The sequence below is a fragment of the Neopelma chrysocephalum genome, unplaced genomic scaffold (genome assembly GCF_003984885.1).
Source record: "Neopelma chrysocephalum unplaced genomic scaffold, ASM398488v2 Primary Assembly neopelma1_147, whole genome shotgun sequence".
Classification (NCBI taxonomy): Eukaryota; Metazoa; Chordata; class Aves; order Passeriformes; family Pipridae; genus Neopelma; species Neopelma chrysocephalum.
The window spans coordinates 4,985,946-5,009,457 of record NW_020897809.1 but is presented as its reverse complement, the minus strand read 5'-3'; the positions used below and the strand labels follow the sequence as shown (position 1 = coordinate 5,009,457).

General features: G+C 38.0%; 1 protein-coding gene and 1 long non-coding RNA gene across 5 annotated transcripts; one reads left to right on the top strand and one right to left on the bottom strand.

Annotated features, from left to right (window-relative positions):
- Nucleotides 1–446: 446 nt before the first annotated feature.
- On the bottom strand, nucleotides 447–23,512 carry CCDC66 (coiled-coil domain containing 66). Of its 4 annotated transcripts, none has more exons than XM_027700913.1 (20): nucleotides 23,309–23,512; nucleotides 22,227–22,291; nucleotides 20,035–20,057; nucleotides 19,041–19,461; nucleotides 18,055–18,190; nucleotides 17,780–17,883; nucleotides 16,703–16,827; nucleotides 15,722–15,898; nucleotides 14,795–14,926; nucleotides 11,948–12,204; nucleotides 11,502–11,586; nucleotides 10,548–10,709; nucleotides 9,022–9,169; nucleotides 8,572–8,694; nucleotides 6,821–7,299; nucleotides 5,843–5,880; nucleotides 5,295–5,581; nucleotides 4,726–4,847; nucleotides 1,224–1,307; nucleotides 447–525 (listed from the first exon to the last, which is right to left on the bottom strand). In XM_027700913.1, the coding sequence occupies exons 1-19, from the start codon at nucleotides 23,317–23,319 to the stop codon at nucleotides 1,227–1,229; spliced, it is 2,976 nt and encodes a 991-aa protein (XP_027556714.1). In that variant the 5' UTR covers nucleotides 23,320–23,512; the 3' UTR covers nucleotides 447–525; nucleotides 1,224–1,226. The 4 variants fall into 4 exon arrangements, with proteins under 4 accessions (XP_027556714.1, XP_027556713.1, XP_027556712.1 ...); XM_027700912.1 differs by having other exon boundaries at nucleotides 464–565; XM_027700911.1 differs by lacking the exon at nucleotides 447–525 and having other exon boundaries at nucleotides 935–1,307; nucleotides 23,309–23,511.
- LOC113976099 lies at nucleotides 2,800–5,400 on the top strand. Its single transcript, XR_003536999.1, has 3 exons — nucleotides 2,800–4,068; nucleotides 4,785–4,839; nucleotides 5,292–5,400. It is a non-coding gene; the product is annotated as an uncharacterized LOC113976099 (long non-coding RNA).

Here is a 23,512-nt window from a genome sequence, read left to right as displayed (position 1 = left end):
CAGAATGATCAGTGTTATTATGGCACCATCGGTGTCCTTACAGCTTTTACCTGGCCATTGTAATTACTGTAATGAGAGGGACAAACCTGCCTTTAATGACTGTGGGAGTTCAATCTGCATTAGAAAAACCTCGATCCTTTCCCACTTCAGCCTAATGATTCCTGGGGCTTTCAGGGGTTTTTTGGTTTGGTTTTGTTGTTTATTTGTTTTGTGAACAAGCAGTGGCATAAGAGTTTTATCTGTTTCTTAATCCAGTCTTTTTTAATTTCACATCTGATGAGTTGTAAACTCCACCCTGTGTCTCCCCCCCCCCCCCAGAGTCTCTCTTAATTGCCTCATTTTGTCCATCATCTCTGACTCAGGTTTCTGGAAAGCAGCAGCTGGCAGTGTGGAGCTGTGGAGTCTCCAGACGACCCTTGTCGGACCCTTTGGAGTCGACCCTTTTACTGTATTGCTGGTTTTACAGAGACTTGTCTCTATTGCTTGTCTTCAGGTTGTCCACAGTCCTGTGTTTGGGGGCTTTTCCTGTTTGTAATTTGATTTTAGTGCTTTTGTGCAGAATGTGCTGTTTGGTACCAGATGATAGTGTTTAAAACTACATTTTTCTAAACTCACAAAATTAGTTGGGATAAATATTATTGGTTAAAAAAGGGCAGCTTTTAATAAAAGAACAAACAAAAGCCATAGACTTTTCCTTAAACTTGAATCTTTCCCTCTCTTTAGAGGTGATTGACTGACTTGTTCAAATTAAGAACAAACCAGTATCAGACTATAGTTGTTACCCTCCCCCAAAACATGGCAAATAAATAACCATTTTAGAGAAAAGAACTCCCTTGTATTCACTGTATCAGCCTAAAAGGTGGCTGAATATTTCAAGTACAGGCAGTATTTTACAGTTAAAAATACTAACAAAGACTACCCAAGCCATTCAGAATACATCTTAATCTTTTTATTTATCAAAATACACACACTTGAGTTCTACAAAACCCCATGTAACAGTTTTCTTCTGTGTTTTGGTGGTTTATATTAAATTCACATCTTGAAGACCATTCTGAACAGACACACCACCATTAGTTTAATGTACCTTCAGTATCAAAATGTGACCCTGTCATCTATCAAAATTCTCATAATTTAAATTTCATAAAAAAGCTAGGTTCATAATTAATTACAGTAGCAAAGTGCTGTGCATTTACATTTTAAGAATTCAGAACATTCACATGTACCTCTCAAAATGGTGGAATGAAGTTCTCTTGAGCTACAGTGGGAATCAGAGTGTTCTCCAACTCCTTCTGCTTCTGCAGGAGGCCCTGGAATACATCAAATACAAGGTGAGTGCTCTGTCCTCCTCACACAGCCTGAACTAATGATGTGTCACTGTTTCATAGCTGAAAACAATTTACTCATTGAGGCTCAATACTTTTTAAGTACCCAGCTTCAGAAAAAGCAGCACAAACGCTCTGTGCAGAGGGAACTTTGCAAAAGACTTGAAGTGTGACTGGAGTGGAAGCCAGTCCAGTTTCCAGGGATGACCATGCAGAGGGAAAAAGGACTTTTCCACTGTATATAATTGAAGCTCACTCCTTTGTGTACTGTTTCTGCATTCACATATGCTACTGTATTCTTGTATGAAGCTGAACCTAAACCTTGATGGGGACCAGCTTTTAGTCTCAACATAAGTGATACTTAAGATCAAGGGCAGCATTGCCGTTTGAACCAGAGCAGTGTCAGACATCTCAGGATATACACATATATTTACTGTCAGAAGGTTCAAGGGTCCTGCTTTGCTAATGGCTCTTCTAAGTACTGAGGAAGGAAAAAATCTATAATAAATAAACCTCTTGGAAGTGTACCTTTGTCTATTAAGTACCACATGATGCAGGCATGTCAAGTGTGTTCATAAATTTAAAATGTCTTTTTACTGTTATTATCAAGATCATATATATTGATACATCTGGCACCTTCATCTCCCTCTATTTTAGACCTGTCAGAAATAATTTGGTAGCAAGGAACTTAAAAAAAAAACAAACGGTATTTTTCTCAGAGTTACAAGAGCTTTGTCAAAGATAAGGGTTACAGGCTGCTGGCACAGCTCAGCAGACCTGATGCAAGGCAGTGGGTACTACAAGAATTTAGACACATATTCCTGAGGCACAGAAGCAAAGCAGCCTGTTAGACTTAACTTGGGATCCTTCAAAGGCAGCAGCTGCCTACCTTCAATCCCCTTGACGAATTGCTTCCTAATTGATCAACAGTATGTGCTATTATTGTTAATGGGTCAGTGCAGCTTTCAGTCCCTGTGTCAATAATTACTTCTAATATTTACCGTTTCTTGCATTTAGTAGCATGTTACAAAACCAACTCATAAAATAAACTGCCCTAAATAAAGCAAGAGCTGACAAAAAAGTAACATTGAAAACTGACAGTTCAATGTTTATCACTTGGTCTGCAGAGGTAATAGAAGGGTCTGGAGCACAGTAATGTGGAGTATTTATGGAGGGACCAGGAGTGAGCTCTGTCCTCCCACAGCCCAGTGCTGGCCATCATGAGCTACAGGAAGTGCCTTTATTGCCTTAGAAACATGAGGGTGCTCTGGTATGTACTGACCTGCTGTGGGGGGTGTTCTTTTTCTTAAACTTTGGCCCTTCTTTTTCACAAATAATTCACTTTGCTGGGCTTATCCACTGATTTTTGATTTCAGTGAGGAAAATTAGGTCTGTTGCTTTTTCCTATTACTGCTATCACCTGAGACATAGGCAGAGACTTGCTCTCTTGTAATGAATGCAGCAACAGACTCACCCTCCCTTTGGCAGGGGAGCTTCCTGTTTTCCCTGGTGTCTTCAGTTCCTCTGGGCTGTTACTGCAACAGCCCAACTGTATTTATCCATCACTTGGGCTGGGTGTGGAGTGCAAGGGCTAAAGACTGGTCAAATATTCTGTGAATTTTCCCAGACAAAAGAATGCTAAAGAATGGTCAAATATGTTGTGAATATATATATATACACATATATATATTCTGAAACTATCAATCCACTATATATATATATAAAAACACAAAAAACAAGACTAATCATCTTCTGAAACAAAACTCTGCTCGTTGTCTAAATTGTATTTCAGACAAAATACTGCACTACTCATTCTTTCTCAGTGAAATAAATGATGCAAAACGGGTGTCACCTGCAGGAGTACACAATACTTAGATATACAAATATACTGAAGTTCAACAATTCATGTCCTAAATGCATTCTGCAGCTGGCAGGGTATTTAAAAAAGAACTCCACATGTTTTAAAATAACTCTCTTGCAGAACCAAGATCCACTGAAAGACTAACCTTACCATTACTTTTTAGCCACTGTTAAGACTTGAATATTTACTATGCATCAAAAATGTAAACCTCTTTAAATATCCACGCCTTTTGTTCACCTCAGCAAGCAGAAGGATCAAACTGTGCTCTGAATCTGGCTTTGCTCTTAATCAAAATGCCACTGGCAAATGAAGCCTGAATACAAAATACTTAACAACTGTAGATATTTAACAAAAATGTTAATGAGCATTGGGGAAGACCAGATCCAGTCCAACCCATCTGGGAGCTGTTGGAAACTCGCAGCTTTTCACTGTTCTTGGGTCACAACTTTTCTTCCTCAGCTGAGGTGTGTTAAGACCCTTCCTTTGCACAAGGAATTTACCTGCAGCTGAAACACCACCTGTGCATGGCAGTACTTCTGTCTTGCTAAAGCACAACAGGTAATCCAGGTAATCAATAACTACTGTAATTTTGGAGTACTTCAGTCTGTCAGATTTTCTTCCCTTTGATTATTTATGAAATTTTCCTCCCTCAAGGAAAAGGAAAATAAATACTGCTGCTAGCAAGAAAGTACTTTTAGAATGGAGCCATTCAAAAAGCAAGGGAAGGGACTGACAGATGTTTATCTTCAGTGTTCTTCAAGCAGATCTAAAGTAAATGTGCTTTTTTGTCTTGCAGCCCAGTCAGACCATTTAGAAGCACAAAAGAGAACTAACTGCTTGTGTACGTGTCCAGACCTGCTGTGGGCCACACCTTGTTGCCAACAGGTGGAGTATCAAATTCACTCATGTTTTAGTAACTAGATACCATTGCCAGTAACTTACTACAAAGAGAACAACGTATACAAACACACACAGGCTTTTGTCTCAGGAGCTCGTGTGTCTGGCTGATTAAAAAAAAAATTTTCTTTTTTACATGCTAACAAATAGCTGTCTTGGAAGGATTTTATAAGTGTTTACACTTCCAGTTTGCAAATATACAGGATTTTTCTAGGACTGACAACCCTTCTGCACCAGCCCCAGTGCTCTGTTGAGACTCACTCAGGCAGGAACTACAGAAGGGAAACTTCATTGAAAAGGTTCTAGTGTTGTGTTAAAACACTTTTGAAAGTCATACACACTACAGACAACCCTAACTATGGAAACAAAGCCATTTCTCTTGATTTCAGGTTTTCTCAGGCACTCCACTGTTTCATAGCTAATCTAAGGACTAAGGAGCCCATGGTCTGACTGTAAGGACTGTCCAAAAGTGGAAGGCAACACATGAAAAGTAAACTTAGTAAGAGGGAAGAAAAATAGAGGACAGGACTCAAAACATAAATCATATGATGGAAAATGAATCAAAGATTATGATATGTAATAGTTTTGCAATGTTCATTTTTACTTAAATATATATGCATGTTTGTCCACTAAGTTGTTGCTTACCTGGCGTAATTTTGACAATCCTTTGAGAATTGCATGTTGTCTCTCTCTAACTACATCAGGATTTAGAAGAGGATCTCTAATGTGATCTGAGCTAAAAATCTGTCGTGGCATTTGGTAAGAATCTAGAAGTAAATGTACATCAAATCAGTTAATACCCTTTATTAATTTTAATTTTGAGGCAGTAAGTTTTCACAATTTGTGAAAATCAGGTTTTGGTTGCTATCAAGATTATAATCACTGTTTTTAGGTGAAAAAACACTTAGATTCCTAAACCCCAATCTATATACAATAATGCCAGAGAAGTGCAATCATGCTTCATGAAAGGTAAACAGCCAAAAAAGAGAGATAAAATATTTTTTGGTTGCTTTTTTGACTTTTTTTTAAACTTTTTTTGTGGTTGCTTTGTTGGGTTAATAGAGAGTATCATTTAGTTGCACAGCCTTTGTGTGCAGTGCTGTGACACGTGGATTACTACAAAATTCTGTAAAAACAGACATAAAATTGGGTAAAACTGTAGCACTTGCATCTATAGCACTGTAACATCTCTTCTACATGAATCATTTCAGTACCGTGGAAGTGCCGATACTGTGGGTCGTGTGTTGAAGGTCTGGTCACTGGTGCCTCTGGATCCAGATAATACACTTCATTAGTTCGGACATACGGGATAAACTGGGCCGAGGGAGGCCTTCCAGCCTCGGGGACGGGAGGAGGGGAGCTCCTCTGCTCGGCATCTGCCTTGATGCTTTTCTCTCTTCTGCTACTGTTGTTATGCACCGGGAAATTAGAAGCATGGATCTGTCTCTGTTGTACTTGGAGTAATCTGTTCTTAACTGCTGGAACAGGTGGTGATTCGGATCTGTATGAAACAACTGCAGTTAAGAAAAGCCCAAACAATACTTAAGTAATGTAATTAATTTTCTCAACTAGAAGAGACAAGGAATCCTCAGAGGACAGGACTTTTTGTTCATCTACTCTGCTTTTATAATTGCAGTCTGTCTGGTCATGTGTATTTTTAATAGTAGACAATTAGATACATCTAAAAAGTCAGGAAAGAAAAGCGAATGTATTTCACTATTACTGTATTTATGCATTTTATTAATGCAGAATATTGACGTACCTTTCTTCATCCAAGTGATTCTTATAAAATTGTTCTTCCTAGGAGAAAGCAAAGTCAAAAGTAAAACCAAAAATCTTCATGTTTTTACATTAAAAGCTTTGATTTTTCAAAATGAGTTTGTTTTGAAATTCCACAAGGACTATTTGACCTGGGTTCAGCACAAAGGTATTTATCAAAGATTTGCATTAAAGAGATTTGCAGTGTCTATGAACTAAAGTAAGCAAATTATAGGAAGATTTTCTTCCATTTTCTATGTCTTTGGCAGCTCTAAGCACTATCAAAAATACTATATATATATTTCTATGTCCTTGGAAAGCTGCATTCATAAACTGAAAGGTTCAACCCAAGACAATGATTATTAAAGGAGAGGTCCAGGTTTTTTCTATTTGAAAGTGAGGTGTTTATGCATAGAGTGAGCAAGGGGGAGAGAGATAGAAGGCATGATACTACTTGATAGTATTTTCTTTAAACAAATTTTTTTTCCAGCCACAAGCTATACTGATACATGCTTATTGCAAATGGAAAATGATTCCACTAAGAAGGATGCATTTCTGTGACAACAGAATACATCCTCAGTAATCTACATTCTCTGCAGAAGTAAACACTGTTTTCTTGAACAGATGCTCCTGTACCTCACCCACCACCACAACATAATGACTGCACACAAAGGAGCAGGTCAGTGCTGGCCTGCACTCTGCTTGCAATCAAGCTCCCTATTCACATAATAGATCAGTGGTGGTGAACAAATGAAAAGGAATCAACACTTTGGAGGACAGAAATAACAGTAAAAGCTAATTCACAAAATTTGAATATATTCTTCTGCTCATGATGAACGAAATAGGGTTTTTAATACAAAGGACAGCAGCAGGAAGATTTCAGTGCTTCAGTTACAGAACTGAACTCCCACCCAGGTAAAACTGTGGAACAAGAGTCTCAAACATGCACATCATTGCTGTTAAAGGCCAAGCAGTTACCCACCTTCCTGATTCTGTGCCCCTTATTCCTCACAGCTGTTTCTTCCCGAGGTGAGGGAGACCTGTCCAAACACCCCCCCTTCCTTGCCCAGAGGTGTCCGGGGGTGTTTCTTTCCATCAACTGAAGCAGCTCCATTTGTCGCCTCACTTTGTTTTCTTCCCTTTGTTTTTGTAGTTGTTTAGGGTATCTTTCTGATGCTGGAATGTATCTTTTCCCAGGCTTGTTTATGTTCCAGTCAGGTCTTTTGCTGTATTTTTCTGAAGATTTAATTTGTCTTTCTTTTCTGGCATATTGGTCATATAGGTCACTGTAAGTGCTACCAGTCTCTTTTCCTGATATTTTATTTTTATCTATATATTGCATTTCCTTCTGGTATTTGTTGCTGTTAGAGGTTTCTTTATATTCTATAGAAATATCAGGTGATTCGCAACGCACAGTTCTTTCCTCAGCCGACTCAGTGTATGCTGCAGTATTAAAGTAATCTAAAAAAAATAAACTGTATTGTAACTCTAAGCTATTCAAATTACTTGGTTGACTTTTGTATGCATATCAATCTGCCATTATGATTTTATTCAAAAATGACTGTTACAGTTTTTTATAAAGCTTTTTTATTCCTTTTTTATGTGGAAGACAGATAGGACCAGTAAAAGCAAACCTAGTAAGGAAGGGGAAAACTTCAAAAGATTGGAGAACAAAATCAAGTCACTGTAAAAGAAAATTTATGTAAAATGAAACAACATTCTTTTAAAATGCAGAATTCTATTTCTGTCATGGTACCCAAAAGTAAAGAGCAAAACACAGCTTCTGTATAGTTTTCCAGCATGCCCATGGTTTGGTCATACTCACAGCACTACTGGGAATAATTAACTTCCCTAATCCTTGTTGTCCAATGGAAATTATTTTTACATTTTTAAATTATTAACAATCCAGCTTTTTTCTTTACTAAGAGGCATTCACAAAAACATTATTTAATTTGTAAACTGTCCAAATTCACAGTAAAATTTCTACCAGCACTGTCAAAACCAAAAATATTATGCTGGTGCTTTGGCAAGCAGGAATAAAATAAAGCTTGCACTTCCCAAGTGACAAGCTAATACAGTTCTACATACAAGGCATAAAATGACTGGAAGTTTCCACTGAATCTGCTCATTCACACCTCATCTTGAACATTTAAAAAATGCAGACTAAGTTTGAGCTGTTTTTTTTAATGGTGTGATACAAAAACAAGAAGATGAAGACTGGAATATGTTCTATCTAGATGGACCTGCAATTCTCTCTAGGTATTTAGCAAGAATGTAAACATTTTATAAACATTTGAATGTAAGCTCTCATTTTCTAATGAGTTTTCTAGTTCCAGAATTACTGACAATGATTCTGCCAATATATTCAAGGACACATTAGGAAAACCTCAGCCTTGCTCGATACCAAACCATATTACATAAACCTGGGAACATTCATGCTGAAGAATACTACAAATACATGTTTAAATGCTTTAATAAATTTGGGCCTACATGGCTTGTGACTCTAAGTCAACACTATATTCCAGACTGCGTGATTTGAATCTGTAACCGGTAAGTAGCAACTATACAAATATATAAATTATTTAGAAGAATAAAGTGATATACTCTAATATACCAACGTGCCTATGTCTGTGCAAGTATTTCCTTCTAGTTTTATTCCATTCTGGCTCACAGTGATTTCACAAATACGCTGCCTCTGCCTTTGCTGAGGTCCCTCAGAGCAATCAGTCGTACCTGTCTGGACAGCGGTGTCCTTCCGAGGAGAAAACTGCTGCTCACTGTGGCTCTTGACATCATCACAGAAATTGTTACTTTGACGTGAAATGCCAGAATTACAATTTTCACACTGCATATCACCTAAAAAGTTGTAAGTAACATTGTTCCATTTAGTGACATATGTTCAATTTAAACCGTGCTATTGAGTTACCCGACTATGGTGGTGTTTCTTTATCTAATACAGCACTTGGCACTTACTCAAATACAATATTCACCATAGGAATATTCACCAACACTTGTATTTGTTTGGAAGGTAAATAAATTGTAATGAAACTTGGTTTGTGAAGGAGCCATTTCTGACCCAAATGCAGACAGGGAAACAAACCCAAAAAAACCCCAACCCAGAAAAAACTTGCTTTCAAACCCCAAAGGAACAGGCAAACTGAGTAGGAGAAGGCTTGTACTTGCCACCACCAGGATTGTTCTGAACTTTGGAAATGTCATGTGCCTTCTGAGCCACGTCTGGAATGTGCTGTTCTTGTTTTAATCTCTGGGCTAATTCCTGAGCTTTCTCCATTGTCTGATAGAGCTCTTTGGTTTTAAGGGTTGCGAGTTCCTTAAAAAAAAAAGGCAAATAAGTGATCGTTTATTTTGAGAATAAAATTAATAGGATTATTTAATCCCCATGTAATCCTTGAGGTTTACATATATTGTTATTTTGGGAAAATATTTTTTTTTCCCCAAAACTAAAAGTAGTTGAGTAAAGGCAATATGTAACATATAATTTCTATGATTATTAAGGATAAATTCAGAACCTCTGCTGTACTAATGAAAGATGTTCAATCCTAGCATAGAAAAGTAAGCATTTAGATCCTAAAAGTTATTTGGATATTTATTTCCTTTCTAAGAAATTAATCTTTTTCTAGAAGCCATCTGATGTCAGCCATTTGTGGCTTCCTGTATCTTGTGGTTTAATGAAATGAACAAAGCCTAAATAAAAATAATAAACCCACCTTCCTCCTACTTCCACAGGACACAGTAAAAACTCCCTAACAAATGTGAGGGGGTTACAGTTTCCAGACTCAGCAGGTTCAACTGCAGGACACCGGGCCAAGGAAAATCTCATTTCCAAACTGTTATTCCCATCTCATCCCCACTTCCTACTGCATTTGCAGGTGGAAAGAAGAACAACTGGTGGTGTAACATGTTTTGAAGGAGCTGAGCAGTTACAGGCAAGGATGACTTTCCCCGTGTTTTACCAGTCCCTGAAATCAGGGATCCACATGTCTGCAGGTTTTGGAGCAGTGACACTATGGAATCTGCTGCTGTTCCAAATAGGAAACTAACTGTAATAGCTGCTACTGTGGCAAAAGGAAGAATGAAACATCAGATGAAGCTTTTAACCTTCTACAGAGGTAAGAATGGATACAAATGCAAAATTTGTACTTACCAAAGGTCAGAATGTACTTTTGGTTTAACTTTTATATGAAAGCAATATGTAAAGTTCAGCAATAGCTACAGAGGGGAAAGCTGCAGAACATGAATGACTTTTAAAATTACTTTTCCAGACTATATTCTCAGAAGTCTTTAATTCAGACTGAAAGCACATTCAGTCAGATGAACTTCATGGTACTGAAGTATCTTAAAAACATCGAGTTACCAATAACAATAATTGCATCACATACTCTGTGGTATTTTTTAATTTAAAATTTGCATTTTAAAATGGATGTTTCTGCATTATTTCCCTTTTTGCTAGTTCTTATAATTTCTCTTCCTGAAAAGGCCTTTGTTCAGAAAAACAAAGTTGCCTTATGCTTGTATGGTGTCATAAGTTTATCAGTTGAGGAAACAGATTTTGGTTTCAAATGTCTAAATTTCACAGAGTTTTCATTTTCAAAATGATGAAGTGACACAACTTTGAAGGTGAGGAACAAGAACCATTCTCCTCAAAGCTCAGTCTGACTATCTGCACTAAAGATAATGCAAAACCTCACCTCCTTTTGTTTTTGTTTCAGCATTTCTTCTTCAAACTGTTTCTGCAGTTGTTCTTTTTCTCGTGCCAGGCGCAGTTCTTCCTGTTGTTCCTCCCATTTTCTCTTCTCTTCCTCCAGTTGTTTCTTCTTCCGTTTTTCTTCCACCTGGGCCATTATTGCTTTCTAGCAATACCAGAAAAAAAAGGAAAAGATATAACATTGAGGCATTATAAGCTATTTATTCATATACTTTCATATATGTGTATAATAATTGGATTTGGACAAATGACAAAAAGAAAAATCAAGACAATTTATTTCAAACACTTTTGGCTTTGTTTTTGGAAAACCACCAGCCCCATCGAGCATTTTGCAATACTGAGATACAAAAAGGAGCTTTTAATGTTTTAGAAAACACTTTTATTTTTCTTGTAGAGAAATGAAGGTCTGATTTTTACCTTATGTATGTACTGTAAGCCAGGAGTTTGATCTAGCAGAGTAACAGTTTGAGCAGAACAGTCTTCTTAAATTTATACTGAGACTTCTTTACATGGTGCTAGAAACACCACCATGGAGATATACATTCAGTTAGAGAGCCACAGAGGTTATGTAAATGTCAGTAAAGTGCATAAAAAGCTAAAGATTCATGGAGTGGGAATCTGTAAATATTAGTCCTCCCCACAACAGTGGAGACCAGGAAAATGCACACAAACCCACTGGAGCTCTAAAGACTGAACTGTACATTTTTGGAGGCAAGAATTCAGTTATAGAAATGCAATCATCTCTTACAAATATTGAAAGGACACTGTAGAGTCTGACTGAATGAAATACTGCAAACAACTGTACATGCAATCTAAAGCATAAAAGTCAAGTGCCTGCCTGGATTCTGGTATTAAATCTCATGCTTTATTCACGAGACATTACCTTTTATCCTTCCTTCTTATTAAAATAGTGTTAGACTTAAAAACAAAAGTCTACCTGATGTTCTAACTGTTTCTGCCGCCTCCTGTCTCTCTCTTCAATCTGTGCAGGGTCCAGGAGAGCTGTCATTGAACGGAGGAAACTAAGAACAAAGAAACATGTAAATGTTTCTAATCATTGGAAAATAACCCTAAAGCCTTTCTTAGTCAGAATCAATTAGATTTCATTTTCATATCGAGGTTATCCCATTGTATTAATTTATCATTATGGAATTCATTTTACTAAGGAACAAAGTGAGGTTATTTGCAGTAAGTGTTATTAATGAACAATGGAAGCACTTGAGTCTTTCACAAGTGAAACAACAGGTATTTCTGAAGAAAGCAAAAGCCAAATGAGTAAGATCCAAAGATCAGATTTAAAGAATTTTTTTTTTTTTAAATTTCTGAGGTGGTATCAGAAATATACTGGCTGGGAACATGATTATCCTTACACAGCTCACTCACCTGACTTTCTGACTCTGTTCCAAAGCTCCATTTTTAGCAGCTTTTTCTGCATTTCCCACCTTTAAGGACATGAGATTATTGCCTAAAGCTGCAGGTGAAAAAGGGTGAATAAAAGCAGTCAGCTCCTTAGGGTCAGGTGACAGGCAAAGACTTTCAGGCTGCTTTTTGTGCATTCCATTTAGGGGGTGTTGTGCATTAGCATTAAGGTGGTTCTTAAAAGAATCAAAGTGCATTGCCCATCTGTCATGCTCTTCTGCCTAAATAAATATCAAGCAACAAAAAAAAGGAAAAGCACTCAATCACACTGTTTCTGTAAAGTGTGCTTCACAAAACAGACAATACACATTTTGTACAACAGGAACATTGGAAAAACTCTGTTAGGGAGCTACAATACTGACAGCAGTTTATTCCTTAAATGGGAAAACAAGTCTGTCTGTTGCTTAAAATGCAAGTCTGATCAGGAATTATCCTGCTGATCCATATTTGGTCAGCAAAAACATCACTACTACATTTTCAGAAAAAAACAAACACCAAGATTTATAGAGTGAAAAAGTGCTGAAAAATAAAAAAGTAAATTAACATAAGGTCAGGCTGTTTGGTAGTGTTTTTTCAATTTATATTACTATTCTGTCCCAGGATTTTTCTAACAGGACTGGGCACTGCTTGTTAGAGAAGTCAGTGCTGGTCCTGCCTCACCCTCCTGTTGTGTTGTTATTCTTTACTAACAAGAGCAAGTGGCTTCTTTTAAACTGCCCTACATTTACACCCTCCATTTTAATTCTGGACAGTAGCAGAATCAATGTGCTTTGGGCAGAGATAGTAATCTCCAGCTTCCAATTTTCAGCTAAACATGTCTATTATAAAATAAGCCTTCCTTCAAAACCTCTTCCACCCCCAGCAGCCACTAGTGCCATCCCAGCAAAGTACCTAAAACTTCTGAAGAGGTGACACACTGGGTGTAAATCTCTCTTCTGTACCACCCAGGCTTATCTTTTTGGCTCAGTGTTGGCAACTGGGACATTCCAATATATCACTAATAAAAGATTTTTACCCAAGGGGCCATTGTTTTGCTACTGAGAAGGTTTTCACTTCTGACTGTAAGAACTGTTTCCCTGGAGGGACTGGAGAATGACTACCTAAAACTTGCATTCTGCAAGAAAATACCTAAAATTATGTAATCTGATATACCTTCTGGGAGTCCTTTCTTTAAACAAAAATTCCCCTGTGTTAGCTAAGTTTAACACCTATTTTAAAAGAAGCATGAAAATCATAGTCCAAATAATAAAAATCCAAGTTACTCTTCCTCCTGTCCCTGTGAATACTCTGATATAGAAGCAGATCAGACAGTTGAAAAATCGAGTTTATTCTTTTGAGGATCTGTGCTGCAATATGCAAAAGAGTTCAGAGTATAAGACAACACCTGAGAAACAGGTGTTGAAGCAAAGAAGGTTAAGTGCCCATTAACCTCCTTTCAGACAGAGGCTGGGAGTGAAAGTACTGGGGAGTTACTGGTAACTGCACCCTCCTCCCACAGCACAGCTATCCATTAAAAACAAGGCACTAATGAAGGAACCCTTCACAGCTGTGTTCCCTTCACAGCTGCAAAACTCAGTTTACAAAGGAAACCTGATCCCTTCAATAACTAAGAAGATGACAAGACTCGTGTTGCCTGTAGGTACACAACCAACCTGGGCACCAAGGGGTTCTTCAAGAGGGTGGGTAGGAAAGTTCTATTCTAGTATTACAAGCTGTGGCATTAAAATGATGAATTGCTGTCTAGCAATTGTATAATTGCTGTAAAATGCTTCAGTTGGGAGTAAAAACTGTAGCCTTGTAATCCAGAAGGCCACAGGCTATGAAAATTCATATCCATCAATTTTGGTAACCAGGCTTCTTGTTCACTAATAAAACAAAACATCTCATGATACGAAGACAGCTCATGTATGGTGAAAGATAAAATCCTGGAGTTCAAGCTGTGGACAGTAATTTGGGATTCTGGCAACAGTACAGTCTCACTGCATGTTTTTTTATTTCAAAAAACAAAGTTTTTGGAAAAGTGTGTCAGTATGGGGCTGTATAAGAATGCAGAGCATTCCACTGATCTTAAAAAAATCTGTAAAGATAGTAACAGATAAAGGAAAGAAGTCAGCTTCCATATAAAGAAACTCCAGGGATATTGACCCCATTGGCCAACAGGGACAGTATTAAAAGTCTCTTCAGGTATTTCACCTGCAAAGCAATTACATTGGCCACACTTTCCTTCTAGATCCAGTATTGGAGACCTACATTCAACAGCCTGAAAAAACCAAAGTGTAAACAAGGTAAGGCTATTTTCTTCAATACTTTCTGGAGAAAAGTTTTTTAACTTTTTTAAGGTTTCATAAGAGTGTATGTGTATTGAAATAATATTTCTAGAAACAGGATTTAAACAGCTGTGTGACACACTATACTTGTCTATAACTTTCCTCCTGTTTTCTCATCTCTTGTAACCCACACAAAATTTCTTTTTATATAGCCATTGTCTCTACACCACCTTCCAAACTCTAGTGCTTTTACATATGGTGGGAAAGAAAAAAAAAAAAAAAGCAATATCCCTGTCTTAATCTCTGCAGCAAGCACTGTAACACCACACGAGACACAGTCTGTTCTCTGCCACCCAAACACTGGAACAGCTCCAGGCTGAATGTTCAGTAAGTCCATCCTTACAGTGAAAACATGGACATGCTGCAGATAATGATGCCTTTGTTGCCACTTCATTAGGTCTATGATTTCATCTTTTATTTCTTAGAACAAACATGTGGAGAAAAACCTCTCTTATTCAAAAAAGTCCCTCTAAACCACAGATACCTTTGATAAATTAAGTTTTTCTTCTATTTTTCGTAGTTTAGCTTCTTCCTTCTGTTTGTCCAACTCTTCAAGCCACTTCTTCTGTTGCTCATGCTTCAAAGCACTGAAAGGTCGTTCCTGTGGCACAGCTTCCTGAAATCAGATAAGTGCTAGTCCCTTGTACAAAAAATTCAATACCTTGTCTAGCCATGTAATAAAGACTTGGCCTTCAGTTAGTAAGCATAAGTGGGCTTTTCTCTAGCATAGAAAAAGTAAGTTTGTAACTGTAGGAAGTATCTGACTGCTGTTAGAAAGATGCTAAATGAGCCAAACTTTGAACATTATTCTAACTTGAACCATCAGCTTGTCACTCTAGAAAACCTTACTTATATGTATCATGAATAAAAATCCCTTTCTTCTTCCTATGGTTCACTGCTCAGTCTGTGTTCCAGGTAGTTTCAGCATCACAATCTAAGTAGCAGTAATCTGTCTCAAGTAAATTACTTATCATCTTCATTCTTCTGTTTCTGCTTCTGAAGATGTCTGTATTATTTAACAAACTCCACTGGCACTGAGAACTTTCAGTGCCATCTGACAAAACCCCCTTTCAATCACTGCCTACTAGCCACAACCCAAAACCTACTTTTTGAACCTTCTGCCATCAATATTTTTTATTTTTGATAGGTTCCCACTTCTCTATTTTTTCAACACATACTTAAAAATTAACTAATACTTCATGTCACACCTCTAGTACTGTTCTCCACATCAGCCTTGAAAATGCTCAGTCTTCAAAACATCAATATTTTGAGAAACATTCATTTAGACACAATTATTTAGAGAGAGCAGAAAGACCTAATGGATTCTTCTGGTTTAAAAGAACTACTGGAGACAAACATTTGTTGTCCATAAATAAGTAAAAAAAACCCTGCATGCAATTTAAGATCTTACCCTGAAAACAAATGCTGTGCAACTGCCAGCTGGAAAGTCAGAAGAACTGAAATCAGAAGACTGCCCAGCTGGAGCTCTTGAAACATTCAGTGGAACTTCATCAGCCTCTGTGGCTAAAGCAGCTGTACAGGCACAGTTTTCCTCAGTGGCATTGACTGAGTCAGCTGGAAACACTGTCTACAAAGAAAATGATCATTTTAAGACTTTAGTTAGCTTACCTCTTTGGTTTACATTAAATAGCCTTTAACATATAATAAACAAGTAAATGATACTCCTAGAAGCTGCTATTCATTAAAACTTCAGCCAAAACTTGTAACTAAGCCTCTCATATCCAGTACTTCTTAATTAATTTCTTAATGTTGATTGAAACTAATTCTTATGGGCCAGTTGTAACTTTGCTAAGAATGCTGAATATGCCACAAAAAAATGGCAATTTGCTTTTGCTGTAATAACTGACAGCAGATACAGCCCTAACTTCTGTTTAACAGCAATCAGTTTTACTGGAGAAGTTTCATCTGAGTATATTACATTTATCTAACACAGTGTTTTCAGAGTGACAGCTGACTTTTTAAAAGGCAGAAGAAAAGTCCTATTGCTATAATCATTATTATGTAAACAATCCAACTTACGTGAGAGCTCAAATGAACAATGTAAATAATTATGTAGCCAGGGATTACATTTGAGACTATTCCTCAAAGCAGAACTAGAAAACATTTATATTTTTAGTCAGGAATCAAAATGGAAGGACACGAACAAGTTGTTCATGCTACAAATATCTTAAGTTGCAAAGCTACAAACTGGAGCTACAGGTAAGTGTGGAACAGGGAGCTGCAGCTTTTCATGCCAGGAAAGGGCTTAAAGTCACTACTGATATTGGATTCTACTGGATTTGTACAGAAAAGAAAACCTTGTATGAATTAGAAGTTAAATTGCTCTGCAGCAATGGAAACTGTGCTCTTCTGTGTTTATGGACAGCCTTACCTGATCTGGGTCAGCTGTTTCCACTTTTTCTTTATGGGTTTTATTATTGCCAGGTTCTGCCCAGAAATATCCCACTTCTCCCTCCAAGGTTTCTTTCAGTTTCTTCTTCAGTGCTACCTGTTCATCTTACAAAGAAACCAAAACCTCCAATAAGAGTTCCTAATACAAACATTTAGCAGTTAAAAAAACAGACATCAATGCATGTCTGCCCTGTTATTTTGACTGTAAAATGGACTACAAGAGTTGTCACCATTGTCTGACCAACAAGTTCCCAACATGACTTTGCTCTTAAGAGAATGGCAGCTGAGACTCTGCCCAGAGATGCAGAGGTGACTGGGGAGTCCCTCTAGAAGAAGAAAACACCAAAGACTTAACTATTTCCCAGAGAAAGAGGGAAAACTAACCAAGCATATAAATTCTCTCAATTTTATTCTACCAGTCTTGGACTACTAAAACATTATTAAAACCAGTGGAACTATACATGGAAGCTACTGACAAATGCATAATTAAACCCTGAAACCAAATGGCCTAAATCCCAGTTGAAAACAAAACACAGCACTCCATGTGAACAGTAAAAAGTTTAGTTTTAAACATGTTAAGCATATTTAGTTTTCTACAGAGATTCTCCTTGCTTGGTGAGGGGGCAGGAGTGCAAATTGTTTCAAATTCAAATTGCAATTTGATACATTCAGTCGTGCTTGTACATTAGGCTGACACTTGTCCCATTAAAATCCAAGTGAATGTGTTGATGATAATGGCTATCAACTGCTGTCAGAATGTGACAAAACCACTGGGAAGTAGCTCCTAAAATATGAAGTATAACAATGCAATTGTTTGAAATAATGTTTAATTGGTAAAGATGCATTTTTGCCAGAATTTATTGATAATCTTTGCATAATATTTTGAAATTCAAAGCTCTTAATCTATCTTGGAGACTAATGAAATTATATACTTTTCAATTTGTAGCAAATGCACTGATTATAAGTAAATTTAAAAGAGCATAAGGAATACCAAGTTTCTTGGCATCCTGAGTGTAATAAAAACTGATCAAAAATATATTCTATACATCATAAATACCTAATTCTTTCTTCCACTGGATCTTTTTAAATTCCAGTAAGGCTTTCTCCCCTTCTCTTTCACCCAAGGTACTAAATATGTCAGCAGGTTTCCACGAATCCTTTCTAGAAAAAAGGAGGGAGAAATAAAAGAATTTTACTTAAAAAGCTAATCTGTTAATTTTAAAGGTAACTTTTTAATTAGTATTTATAAACAATCTTAATGTTATTAAGAATCTTAATACAAGTCTTTACTGGGGACACAATTTTTGTAGACAATAACACAAATCTACCTACATAACTTTCTGTCCTGGCTGTGGATGTGCTTCTTGTTTCCTGCTTGAATCACAGTTCCCTTCATCTGGAACTGATGAAACTTCACAGTCTTTTTGGAGTGATGCTACAACGTTTTCCTCTGATGCCTCATTAGTAGCTGTGGACAACATAAATATATAAAAATAAATATACTTATGACCACTAAACTTTCTTCAGCACTGAGAAAATACTTCAAGAACAGAAGAAAATTGCAAACTCCACACTATTTAACAAAAGTGTTTTCAGCCTTGCTTATATAGTTAAGACACATATGTTAGAACATCACGGTATTTTTAGAATGCCAGACTTTTAGTAAATGCTTATTCTTAGCTAGAGGCTCAGACTTTGGGACTCTACTTAATTGCAGTGTCTTATTCTTGGTGGCAAAGAGCTGACCCTCTCCACAGACCCACCAACAGGAGTAAGGGTGCAATGCAGGAAAAAACACAACAGTTCTTATGCTTCTGAGTAGAAGAACTGGGGAGGAAAAAAACAACTACTCAGCCGTAATGTTTACAGTTAAGCAAAAAGATACATGTACATCTTTGGGCCAGAGGAAAATGGCAGCACTGCTCTTGAGACACATTGCAAGACCTGAACTCTTCACTAACCAGAAGGGCCTGTCTCTTTGAGGCAGTGATACAGTGCAATTCTTTGTTTTCTACCCCAATGTAAAATGGTTCTTATTTTGCATGAAATATTGCCAAAACTGCTTGCTGGTTTGCTCTATGAATTACTGGAATACTATCAAACAATCCCTAGTTTTTACTGTCAAAATTATCAAATGCTTGGTTCCCCACAGTAACAGAAAATTTCACATCCATAACAGCAAACAGTATTTTGTCTGAGACCATTAAATATAAAAGTAACATCTCTACAGCATGCAAATAAATTATCAACTCTGAGTTAAGCTTTCACATTTTGCTCTGTTTCCATGAAATGAACTTATTCAACAGCTGATATCTTACCCATTTCCTCTTGCTTTTCATTATGAGTCTCAGAGATGCTTCTAGTTCCTTCTTTAACAATCATCAAAATCTGCTGGAGCTGTTCTTGTGTTAAACACACCAAACTTGTCAAGTCTTCACCTGATACAGATGGGGTTTGAGGTTTCTGTTTAGCTTTTTTAACAATGTTAGGATCCTCTGAATCAGGATATCTGTGTGTGCCATCTCTTTGGAAAATCAAAGAGGGACCTTTAGTTGTGGCTTCATGTGATGAGTGTTTAGCAACTTGCAGTTTTTCACCTTTTGTCATTGATAAGCTTGATTCACTTCTTGGTTTTGCTACATTTTCCTGCTTGATACAAGCATTTTGTGTTGACCTCAGGACATGCCCAGCGTGCCTTGTTCTCAATGCCTGTTTAGGTGCTCTGGCTTTATTCCCCATCTGTTAAAGCAAAAAGATTTCCCCATATATTAAATAAGGAAATAAAATTGTATTTGTAACAAATGAAAACGAGATCAAAGCAACAAGTAAAATAAGTGTCATTTTTCTTCCTTGGTGGACACTTGTAATTATTTCCTATGTATTAGGGCCTTTTTCTGCTTTCTGTTCTTCCCTAACCCACTGCATTCCAGTTTACTCAGACAGAGACAATCTATACGACCAAACTGGAACTCAAACACACTTCAGATCCCTATTTTACCAGAATTCCTTTAAGGTCTCTGAAAGTTCTGATTGATATGATTCCCTGTGCTGCTTTAACTTCTTGGCCAAGTAAAACAAAGCATTTTTCAAAGGTAAAAATAGTCACAGAACTTTGAATTCATCCTTTTTAACAGCTATTATGAACCTGAGAAATCACAGAATATCTCAAGTTATAAGAGACCCATAAGTACAAATTTCTCTTTCATAAATATAATTGATTACATGTATTTAGGTAGTTCAAATGAATTCTCAAATTTCTCTGTTAATGAACTAAACAGTTAATCTATGTATTCTAATAGTTTTTCCACTTACCTTCACTGCAGGCTTTGATTTGTCTTTTGGGAAACAAACACAAACATATGAAAGAAGTATTTAATGACAACTTCCTCCTGAAAAACAATCTTGAGAAATTAGTAAACTGGTATATTCATCTGGGTTTTGTAGGTCAGGGGAAAATACTTTGCCTGTAACATCTGCCCTGATTATTTTACTTTTTTAACTTATTTCAGTATACACACTTTAAAAGTATGTTGGAAAAAAATTAGATATATTCCAGTAACTATTTTCAGTTTTATACAGATCTAATGAAATTATTGTGCCAGTCTGGCCCTCCCCTGTTATTCATTATTCCTCAGAGCCCTGTGGTAATGGCTTTATCTCTGGTTACATGATGTTATGTCTCCATTGCTGAGATGCCATCCATTATTGCTCCCCACATCTATGCCCTGAAACACTCTTAAGTCTTTTAACCCAAATCCTAGAGGATACATAGAGGTGTAGTGGTCTCAAAAATAATAGTATGTACCATGTTCAGTATAATACTTATGAATAAAGAATATTATAATAGAGGGAAAGTGGTACTTGAGAAATCCTGCACATACAGCTAATGCAAAGGGACAGAAAGAGATACTATTTTACTGGGGCACATCTATTGGAAATAAGGCTTCTTCAGCAGCATAATGCAGTTACTGCTCTGGCAGTGGCTGCTGATCATTTTGCACTGGTAGCACCTGTACCTTTTTTTGGCATTAACAATTGAAGACACTGGAGAACTGTTGTTAAAGTCTGCAAAACAGCACTACTAATGGCTTCCAACCTACATGAGCATTTTAAAATTTGGGACTATGCTCAACTGTTGTCCTGCAGGGACAGGCACTTAATCCTGAACCACCTCGGTAATGTTTCAGTAGTAAAGGTGTTCTGTGGCCGTTTTCATCTCTGGGTTCTCAAGCATTCAACCCTCATCTGAGTAGGTGAAAGTCACTTTTTGACTTCGTTCTGGCTATTCAGAAATTAAACTGTGTGATTCTGTGTGCTATTCAAACCCAACTTCTCTGTAAAAAGGAGAAACACAAATAGGGTCTTTTCCCATCACAGTGGGGAGATGCATAATGTGGAACTCCAAAGTCCTGCTTACGTGTTATTTTCTTTGGTTTTTTTTCTGTGTAAGAGAGAAGCATCTGTCTCCAGCAGCAGCTTAAGCTACTGCAGAATAATCCTGCTTTAGTCCCTAAGACTGTGAGCAGTGTTTGTCAGCGCAGAAAACCGAAATTCAGAACTAATACAATCTGACGCAATTTTGGACATCATTCTTCTCAAGGAAGTGCTGTTTATATCAGTGCATAAACAAGTTAATTTCTGGAGAAGAGTGCTTGTTCAAGGCTAGTTCACAGTCCAAGGTAATGCTTTATCTTGGAGCACTCTGGAACATGCACTGGCCCTCTGCAGCCAATGCTGCTGCTGATGGTTGTAAAGAGCGAAAGCTGTAGCATTGCTGTTTCAGAGGTATTTCAGGGTTTATTACCAGCACACTGATGTTCCTTCCTGACTCAAAACACCACATAAAGCCTCATTAAACAGCTGTCTGGTAAATGCAGAAAATGAAATATAATTTAAAGGGCATTAAATGGAGAATTTCTGTATCCTGACAATGTAGAACAGCTACAGAAAGTAACTGTAAAGCAGCAAATGTATGTCTGACAAATCACAAAAATAGAATTTTTAACATTTAATCATGAACATATACTGGAAAAGTCTATTTCAGATGGTAGTAATGAGATTTGGCCTAAATAAACTGGTTATTGAAAATTAAAAATGTCAGCTGCCAAATACTGAAGCTGCTTTCAAGTAAAAGATGACTGTAATGATGTAATTCTGTGTAAATTAAGCAGAGAGTTATTAGGCCTCTTTTTTCCCTGGTAAGTAATGTGATATAAAGTTAAAAAAATTATCCAATTATGCCAGTTGATACACAGTAGCACTTTTATGAATAGAAACAAGACTACTGGCCACCTGTGCACCAGCGGACAAACTATTCAAACTTCACTATCAACCTACTGTTCAGAATCAAGGTCTTGAGTAAAAAGACTTGTAAATAATAATACACAAACATTCTTCCTGATCTGAAAAATATTTCAATAAAGCTGTGCTTTGTGTTGCTTGGATCTTAGGTTTAACTTCAAGAAGCTTTAAAGATTACTTGAGATAAATGATTAAAAAAATACCAGAAGCAGCTAAAATTAGCCTAGGCTTTCCATCCAGTACTTCAGTTTCAAGCTTCAGTCCATCACTGCAAAATGAAAGAGAGAATGGAATCTGAAATATTAAATAATCTGATAATGTAAGATCATTACATTAATAACAAGGACAATTGTACTTAATTACAAGCCGGTATTTACTGTTAGTCCAGATGGTCTTTCACACCCCAACCTTTGTATGTTTTGAGAAGTTACTTAATACAAAGAAATCAACGTGTCTTGAAGAGAGTATATTTTTACTGAAAAAACTGGATTTGGTGTTGCAAAGGTTGATGCTGAAGGTGCCACTCACATATATATATATATATATATAAAATATATAAATATATAGTTATACAGAGCAATACGCCTGCCTCAAGAATTTCATCATCCTACAATATAAACTGTGTGCTACAAAAACGACTCAACAAGTCTCCCAGAACGCCAGCACTGATCACAAAGAGGGGCTGTGTTCTGGTAACAGCCCTTCATTGTGCTTCCATGCACAACAATCCACCTTTCCAAATGGAACAAGCTTTATTAGAAGGGTTTATTAAAAGAGAAAAGCGTGGCAGTGCTTAGGCAAAGTACACAAACACTCATTTTTCTTCCGTGCGTTGAGAAACCCTACTACGAAGATCAGTGTTCAAAGTAACACTTATCCTCAAGCTTTCATTAAAAACAAACAAACAAACAAAACCAATCCAGCGAGCACAGAACTTTCTCGGGAGCCCGGAGCGGTGTGACCGGAGCCGCTCCCCCGCAGCCGAGCCCGTCCCCGCTTTGTGCCGCACCCGGCGGGACGCGGAGGGTGCGCGGCCCCCTCTCACCGCCGAGTCCCCAGTGTCCCACCCCCCTCCACCGCTTCCCAGACCCCTTCCCGAGGCCCTCCCGAGGGACGGGCCGTCAGTCCCGGCTCTGTCCCGCTCCTGGGGCCTCGGACACGCGGCACCGCCGCGCTCCGCTCCGCGGGGGCGGCCGGGCGAGCGGCGCTGGGGCCGTCCCTGCCCGGGCAGCGGGAGCGCCTCCGGCCGCCAGCCCAGCCCAGCCCAGCCCCGCTCCCTCCTTACCCCAGGTTCATGGCTGTGCCCGGCGGCCGCGGAGCCGCGCGGAGCTCCGCGCATCGCCCGCCCCGTCCCTGTCTCCGTCTCCGTGATCCGCGGCCGCGGCCCCGCTGAAGGAGCCGGGCGGCGATTGGGCTTCCCGAGGGCGGGATTTGCCAATGGGCTCCTGGAGCACTGCGGGGCGGCTGGGCCGGGAGCGCTGGGGGATGG